The following is a 9,478-nucleotide window of genomic DNA, read 5'->3' on the forward strand; positions in this document are numbered from 1 at the left end:
GCATAAATATTGAACTCTGGGATGTGTCTAGATGTGTATTACTGAGTCAGTCTGTGTCCAGGTTGAGCTTACCTTCCTGCCCTTGGCCTTGGCCTTCTGCAGCAGTTTGAGAATCTCATCAGCGTAGGCCACCTCTGGGTTGGGGGTGTTGTCTCGGTACTTCCCTCTGTACATGTCAGGGCACGGGGCCTGGAAACAGTCAACAAATTCAGTGTTCTGTTTGTGGGTTTACACTGCCGTTAACAATAGTCCATGTATATATTACAGCAACGTATGATCTATCTTAGCTTCATTGGGACATATATGTTCCTCTGTTGTTTATACTTTGATATGTTCCTCTGTTGTTTATACTTTGATTTGTTCCTCTGTTGTTTATATTTTGATATGTCCCTCTGTTATTTATACTTTTATATGTCCCTCTGTTGTTTATATTTTGATATGTCCCTCTGTTGTTTATACTTTGATATGTCCCTTTGTTGTTTATACTGATATATGTTCCTCTGTTGTTTATACTTTGATATGTTCCTCTGTTGTTTATACTTTGATATATTCCTCTGTTGTTTATATTTTGATATGTCCCTCTGTTGTTTATACTTTGATATGTTCCTCTGTTGTTTATACTTTGATATGTTCCTCTGTTGTTTATACTTTGATATGTACTTTGATATGTCCCTCTGTTGTTTATACTTTGATATGTTCCTCTGTTGTTTATACTTTGATATGTCCCTCTGTTGTTTATACTTTGATATGTTCCTCTGTTGTTTATACTTTGATATGTTCCCTCTGTTGTTTATACTTTGATATGTTCCTCTGTTGTTTATACTTTGATATGTCCCTCTGTTGTTTATACTTTGATATGTTCCTCTGTTGTTTATACTTTGATTTGTTCCTCTGTTGTTTATACTTTGATATGTTCCTCTGTTGTTTATACTTTGATATGTTCCTCTGTTGTTTATACTGTGATATGTCCCTCTGTTGTTTATACTTTGATATGTTCCTCTGTTGTTTATACTTTGATTTGTTCCTCTGTTGTTTATATTTTGACATGGTAATCTCTTGTGCTGATATTTTATTTGCAGCCCTGTCCTGGAGGCATATGTCATCAAGACACTTTGAATGAACATTTTCCATTTTCATCAACAAATTGTTAAAGAATCTTTATGACATTTTGAATAACACTAATGGCCTAGAAGATGAAACAGATTAGAAACTCTGCAGATAGCACACCGCACAGTCATCATTCAATTTACTCTAACCATGTTATTCAAGATTACTTTTCAAAGAAATTCCCACATTAACCATGGGCATACGAGAGAAGTCCTTTGACTTAATCTGTGAACACTGTAAAAACAGCCATTTCATTAACTTTATATGCATCGCATGTCATACAACAATCAATCTGTATCAGGCAGCGTGCAACATCCATGATTAGCTTCCTTGGTTGCTGGTTGCGAGCATGTGTAACGGTTTCAATGCATGTGGTGCTCATCTCAATTTACAGATACAGGTTTAACAGAATTCTCATCTACTTTCTGCTCACGACTGCTGCTGAACAGTACAATGGTCCATTATCATGCTACAGTTAATCAAGACCCAGGTTTCGATTCCAAACACATTTACACAGTGTTAGGTTTATATCTTGTCTCCTCTGCTATGATATTGCTAAAATATTGGTTAAAACTGTGTTAAACTATATTTGAACACATATCCCACTCCACAATAAGACACTAAAGTGGGTGAATACACTGAATATCATGTTTTATTCCTACACATTCTCATTAATCTTGTTGCCAATTTGTCATTTTTCACTGAAATTTTGCTGTCATCCTCCTAATTAAATCTTTCAATAAAAGGACAACTTGTCCACTATAAATTATGCTGTTTCACAATTAATGACCCAAGCACTTAAGTCCTGTGTTCCAAGAAAAGAAGACAAAGAAATCACTTAATAAAAACCCTGTGTTTTTTCATTTTGACTCTATTTCTTTCCACTTCTATGGAAGGGCTAGTTAGTCTCACACTCCCTTAACTGCATGATAATCCCATCTGCCTCACCCTTTCTGCAATGCTAAAGTCTAAATGAAGTAAGGCTAGATGTCCTCCGGCTCTGATTCTCCCTTCTCACTGAGACTCCTTTTCAATCTAAAAGGAATTGGTTGTTTCTTTCAAAATTGCAAAATCTGAACTTGGATACCCTTCCCACATAATCCAGATTAATCCTGTCACTCTTATGTCGGGACATATGCTGTCACAATAACTGTTTATTATCAGTGTGATAAGTTTAATTATGACCATAAATCACAGACTTACGTGCTTACTGTACATGTGTCCTTCAAATACTATTTTCAAATACTGTTGCTCTTAATAAAAAATCCATGATGCAAATGGGAAAGGGCACGGCCAAACAATGATATACCAAGTTTCTTCCTTCTCATGTTAGTTGGAGAAGGAAACAGAATTATATACACTTGTAACATAGGTTATATTTTGTGATTACACTTTCTTAGTAAAGTACAAATTCTAGCACTTTTGTTGGGTTGAATCCCATCCAAGATTCGAACCCACACCCCCAGAGTCAGGCACCTAATCGCCAGCATACAGTACAGTACCGTACAGTAGACAACTCTGATTACTTAATTAACAGAGTGACCCCCATTCACTGATCAGTGGCCTCGCCCACTCTTGGTTTCACGTCCCAATTACATCATTAATTATGTCAGAAACAGAAGCTGTTATAACAATTGAGATATTTTACAACCCACTAGTATATATTATGTTACTAGTATATATATTATTGCATTGTGACTTTCTTTCCTACATTCATCCTGTTCAGCATTATAATTTCAGCATCACAGCCCAGGAGACAACTGAAGAAAGTACCCCAGGGAGTTGAGAATGAAATCTGAGTGCATGCGAATCCACTGAGTAGTGCTTTGACCTCTCAGTTTAAGAAAACTTGATAATGAGTAGAGACACATAATCCAGAGTCTAGATTCAATCTGTTCAGTCTAGTAAATACAGTCATCCCTCGCCATAATGTGGGTCTTAGGGCCCATGGATGATCCCCCCGCATTACACGTAACACAGAATAAAGTAAAAATGTATTTTCCTTGTGTGTAGCATAACTGTTATTTGTGTACGTGTGGAACTAATACTACTTCTAATACTCAATCTAGAATGTACAGAAAATGATGATTGGAGCAGAGTTTGGGCTAGTTCACAAGGATTTGGGCTTGAGGTAAAATTTAAGATATGCAAATGACTTAAACTGACCAATTAATGGAATGTATACAAACAAAAGGGGGTTCCACATCATGTTAAAACATTCTTCTGTAATACTGTGCATGCATTTGTGTGGCTGCTTGTATTAGTCCATACTTATACTGGTTTTATAGCTAACCATCACCAAAGAGGCTTTCCTCAAGAATGGGATGTTGTGGGGTAGCCTAATGGTTAAAGCATCTGCTCGTCACACTAAAGACTTGGGTTCAATTCCCCACATGAATACAATGTGTGAAGTCCATTCTGGTTTACCATGATATTACTAGAATAATGCTAAAAGCGGAATAAAACCATACTTATTCACTCACTCACTCAAGAAGTTGGAAGGACAGATCACCTTTATATCCGCATCTTAATAAACTGATTATCTGTGCTACCTGCCATTACCTCCACAATACAGGTAAGGCCAGACAAATTTTATTTTTGTTTTACGGATTTTTGTCCTCAGAAAACCTAAAGGCAGGAGGGAAAAAAAAAATCACCAGTCAAAGTAATATTCCTTTTAAATACTAAAAGTATTTTACTTTTGACAATTTATGAAGTGAATATGGGGCAAAATGAAATCTAAAAAACACTTTCTTGTAAGTTTACATTTTTGGCCAATAAAAACATTGGGATTTTATTTTTTGAGCAGGGAAAATTAACTTTTATTTTTTTTCTTAATCTTGAAAAAATACGACACAATGCTATGATGACATAATATTGCGTCATAGCATTGTGACGTCATAAGCATTGTGACGTCACAGGCAGAGTTAACAGTTACTGTTCAGTTTTACCTGATGATGGGGCCAGAACAAGCCCTGAAACGTTGTACTCAAGAATAAAAAGAGGATGTAACCCAGAAAAATCTATATGTTCATCAAATAGCATCTTCTAAAATGCCAGTCAAGCATATGAAATATTTGTTCACAATGAAGGAGTCATACCCATGAAATTCTATGTCCATGAAAGACTGGAATCAAGAAACACATTATAATACCTAGTTAGTCTGCAAGCCCCTCAACCATATTATTTTCCCTTTAGCCCAGCCCTACCTGTAATGCCCTATCTAAATGAAGCAAGTCTAGACTAACCTCTTACGGTTATAAGCAATATCTACCAAAGAAGTGAGTGACGGAGATCAGTTATAACACCACAGTATATTCCAGTTATACCATGGCAAGTATAAAGATTTTAGAGGCCAAACTACCATTCAACTACAGTCATCATAAAGTTGTATAAATTTTGCCTTATAAGGAGACATCATGAAAATTATATATGTTAAGAAAAGATAAAACTTTATAACCTGATTTTTATTGAGATTTAATAAGGCCTCATAGATACATAATAGAGACACAAATAGAGGTTGACATGAAATGGAACAACTCATGAATGAAAAGGTTTAATTGAGCAATAAAGACCGAATATAACTTGGCAATTAAACAATAAAATACTGCAAAAAAATAATAAAAGAATATGATTTTTCAAAATTGGGACCTTACATAAAATAAACAAGATTATATAAATCCCAAATATTTAAGATGTTAACATAGCTTGTTTCACATACAAATAGTGGTGAGAATAAAGCATAGCCTTATTAGAAGAAAGAGATTCTACATTAAACAACATAAATCCTGGGAAGAGACTTAGGACAACAACGCCAGGAGGTCAGCTGCACTTTGGATGATGTTATGCTGTGTTGCACTGGCGTGTATTCAACCAGGTACACAAAGAAAAATTACATGCTGAGCTCCACAAACATGAGTAAAGTATGTACAGAATGTTCCCTCTCAGCAAACAACAAGTGCCGACAGCACTGACGCCTTTCCTTGAGGTGTTGTAAGTCAAGATGGTCAGGGTACTATCATCCACATTTGTATACACCACTCTGAGATTATTGTTAAATATTCTAAACAGCTACATCAAATTGTTGAGGATCATCAAACAATCAGTGAGTGTGTGAATGAGACTTTCTGTCTATGACATCAATTCTAGTTCTTGAGAAATCATCTCTGGTTGTGATGACTTCTTTTCCGTTTCTATGGATGATCTCAATCCGGTTCCATTGACATCATCTCTGGAAACCTGACATTACTTCTTGGCGACGTCAGTTCCCGCTTCCACGACATATACCGTTTCAACAAACTGTATTCTGTCGTTACTTCCTAGATCGTATCCAGACACTAGTATGAAAACTAGTGTTAACCTGGAACTATTCCACCAAAGGCCGACAAAAGATCAAGAGGTCATTGGTCATTATCAGCATGCAATACTTGATTTCTTCATCCCACGCGGCCACGCCCAACATGTTTCCCCTAGAAGAAAAGGGAGCTGTTACTTGGACGGTATAGCTGGGTGGCCACCAAAAGTCCCAGTGAAAATAGTCCCCCAAATTTTGGGCATATGTCACACAGATGGAAGTTTGTAATCGACTTTCAGTCCACGTCTGACAGTTACAAACTTGCTCTCCATCGCCAAGAAGCTAGCATCATTGAAACTCATTTCATAAGATTTAATTTAATATGCAGAGAGCTCATCATGTCACAAGCTTTCACAGAAAGCGGTTTTCAAACAACTTACAATGGCAGCCCTGGAGATATCATCATCCACAAAGGGATTACAGGAGATAAAGATGTTTTGTATGGCGACAATGATCTTGCATCACAGCGAGATATTACTTCAGAGTTTGCACTGGACATGAAAGTCTGTCTGAGGGGTCCACGCTTTCGACGAGAGCAGGGATTGAGTATCGCCACATTTACCAAACACACCTCTTGCTATTTTCTGATGATCCTACACCAGTCCAATGTTTAAGTGAGTGAGGAGAAGGACACAGAGATCCGACACTCGAGCTACTTTTGCCAGAGAAAGTGAAAAGGCTGTGATTGTGTGTCAATGAGGCAGTGAGTCTCACCTCCCTGTGTAGTATTCATTCACCCTATATACAACTGTACGTTTATACTTAAATCATTGAAATATTATATGAACAGTAATGGCTTTAGATACTATCTGTATCTATCCATAGTGAGGACAAAGGTTGATTGATCTAATGCATTGATCTAATGAGTTTTGCCTGATGACCACCAAAATAAAAAAGTGAGATGTAATTTGATGTAATTGAAAAAGTAATTGAAAAATTCAATTACATTGAGATTTTAATTAATTAAATTACAATTACAAATTACATTTTAAACATGTCTCAGTTACTTTGACGTAACCTATCTCTTAATAGTATTTCAGCTCACTCATGACAGGCCATGAAAATCACTGTGATCTCTGTTTCAACCAGGGGTAGTGGGGTAGCCTAGTGGTGAAAGCGTTGGCCTGTCACGCCAAAGATCCGGTTTGATTCCCCACATGGGTACTATGTGTGAAGCCCATTTCTGGTGTCCCCTGCTGTGATATTGCTGGAATATTGCTAAAATCGGCGTAAAACCATACTCACTCAATTCAACAATGATCTGTTTCTACAGAGTTGCATCCCTTCAAGATCCACAGACTGTTTATCACATCAAACAACCTGTGTCACATTACCCTTTCCTCCATTAGTGATGGAGTTTATCATCAAACAACCTGTCACATCACCCTTTCCTCCGACACCCAGCTGGCACAGTATGATATATAGCCACAAAAGCCAACTTACTCCGCCATCATATAATGGCACATGAATAGCTGACATCTCCCTCTGAAAGAAAACTCTCAATATAGGAATTCACCCCAAAGGGCATAACATGATGTATTCACGTTTGATTTCATGTAATCACATATTACGGTATAAGCAGGCGATTTTGTGCATGGAAAGTTTGACAATTTACATTTAATGTAAAATTTCTTAACAAACATGCAGAATTTCAAAACCTGTCAAATTATAATTAGGGCCATGTCTGTTTGCTAATTACAGGTAACGTGTCAACACGCCACTGAGCATGTACACACCTGCACGCCACACCTTTGTTGTCGTGCACACAAGGAAGCCGCAGCTTAAAGGAGCACCATTCATCATCTTAAAGGAGAGTAATTCATCACAGTGCTGTTTCCTTTATGCATTTAGTAAGGGCTTTACATTTTGAATAAACCAACAGATTTCATGATGAAGATGAACAGTAACAACATCTCACCGACCGCACCCCTCCGGCTGCACCGATCTCCCACGTGACCAGCCGACAACTCATCCTTATCTCCATGTTTAAAATTTAAAATAGTGGAAAAAACATAATTAGTGGAGAGTGTTGGGTGAATATTTTAGCATTGGAGTCAGGATAAAACTAAAATAATACTTTTTCTCTAAATGATACACATTTTACCTTATCCTGACTGACACTTATTTACTTGAATCTGTCAGAAGGTGGAATTTTGAAGTCATGAACAGTTTCATATAACTCTTTGGGAACTTAGAACCTTCTTGAATCTTAATGAACAGGGGTAGCACCTTCTTTTAGAGATAAAAGAACTAAATCAAAAGATCTTGTGGATCATAAACTATAACTGAATCATATCACTCATGTTCTGAATTACATAGTATAACAGGTAGGCATGGAGTTACAGTGGTTCATTATAACCGGACTTCCACAAGTCTATGTGATTCTTGGGGAGAATTATCTTCTTAAAGAAACTGTCAATTGTTGCACTACAAACAAAGGTCCAAATGGTTGAAGGTCCGGGTTAGAATATTGATCTTCAGTTACCAATGCTTGTAGTAAGAGGCGACTAACGGGATCAGGTGGTCAGGTTCGCTGACTTTGTTGACACATGTCATCGGTTCCCAATTGCGCAGATCTATGCTCATGCTGATGATCACTGGATTGTCTGACCCAGACTCGATTATTTACAGACCGCCGCCATATAGCTGGAATATTGCGGAGTGTGGCGTAAAACTAAACTCACTCACTCACTCTAAATGGTTGAATACCAGCAACATCTTCTGTAGTAAAATCTTTCAGATAATAGTTGGCAAAGACAGTATCAGACTTTCAGAAACAGAAATCCTTCCATAATGGATGTGATGGAGCACTTGCCATGAAGCACTACAGCTCTTACTTCGTGTGGATTGGATGCTGTCGGTGAATGAAGCTGCACAGCTTTGTAGGCCTGAGAATTACTGCTCTTATTCAAAATGATCTCATTGTTCTAGAACCCTCACCAGAAGTGCTGGGTGATAAAGGTATGAATCACCTTTTGAATTTACTTCTTAAAGCCATTCTATGCAAGAAATTGTAAATAGCTCTGACTGAGCAGAGGGATCGATCTTTTCTATTGAAACCAAAATAGAAGTCAGCGCTGGGATGTGGAACTTCCTATACCATAGTGTGGGAAGTTGATTCTTTGCTCATAATGTTCACAGTATCAAATCTTGTTCTACTGAAGTCCTTGTTTGGTCTTGACAGCTATCACTTTTGAAATACACAATGCCATTTAGAAAGTGGTCAAATGTCACATATGTTATATTTGGGATTACACTTTCTTTGTAAAGTACAGATTCCAGTACTTTTGGAAGCCGCGGTGGCTGAGCGGTCTAGGCGTCTGACTTTGTGTGCTGGCGATTAGGTGCCTGACTCTGAGGGTGTGGGTTCGAATCCTGGATGGGACTCAACCCAACAAAAGTACTAGAATCTGTACTTTACAAAGAAAGTGTAATCCCAAATATAACATATGTTAGCTATCACTTTTGTAGCTCCTGGAATGTGTATTGCTCTTATCGTGAGGTTGAGACTGTCCGTCAGTTCATAAAGTTGAAACGCCAACCATAAAAGACTTTCCGACCTTGCAGTGCCTTGTTGCTTTATATAAATGGTTTGAGCAGATTATAAGGAACTTGTTATTGAGCTGCTGAAGCCCAGTAAGATATGGTTGTGATGACTGCTTCAAATTCTAGCTGGTTGATGTGAAGAGACTTCTCTCCTTCAGACTATATATAAGACGAGTATATGGATGGCAACTTCTTCTTTACTGTACAACACAACATGGCTGGGCCCCTTCTTCAGGTGATGTGGAAGGGGCAAGAAGTAGCCCAGAACGTCATGTTATACAATAAAGAAGAAGTTGCCATCCATATACTCGTCTTATATATTCACCAACTTCTAAATGCCTCTCAAGAATCTCTTCAGAACACAGTCCCGCTATCACTTCCGTGTTAAAGTGAGCTCCCAAACGTTGCAGTGAAGCATCTATGTATTGATGTAGTTTTCATAAATAAGTTCCTCTGCAGACATTTGACTTT

The 9,478-nt window shown here is 37.7% G+C and overlaps 1 protein-coding gene across 3 annotated transcripts in view; it reads right to left on the minus strand.

Moving 5' to 3' along the window:
- Window positions 1-9,478, minus strand: part of LOC124291740 (5-phosphohydroxy-L-lysine phospho-lyase-like) — a 75,036-nt gene that overhangs the window by 22,203 nt on the left and 43,355 nt on the right. For all 3 annotated transcript variants that reach the window (XM_046728815.1, XM_046728814.1, XM_046728813.1), the window contains one exon: window positions 73-189. In XM_046728815.1, coding sequence (XP_046584771.1) covers window positions 73-189 — 117 coding nt within the window. The remainder of the gene's footprint in view (window positions 1-72; window positions 190-9,478) is intronic.

This window comes from Haliotis rubra, unplaced genomic scaffold (genome assembly GCF_003918875.1).
Source record: "Haliotis rubra isolate DU_JTF1 unplaced genomic scaffold, ASM391887v1 Scf5, whole genome shotgun sequence".
In the NCBI taxonomy this organism is placed as follows: Eukaryota; Metazoa; Mollusca; class Gastropoda; order Lepetellida; family Haliotidae; genus Haliotis; species Haliotis rubra.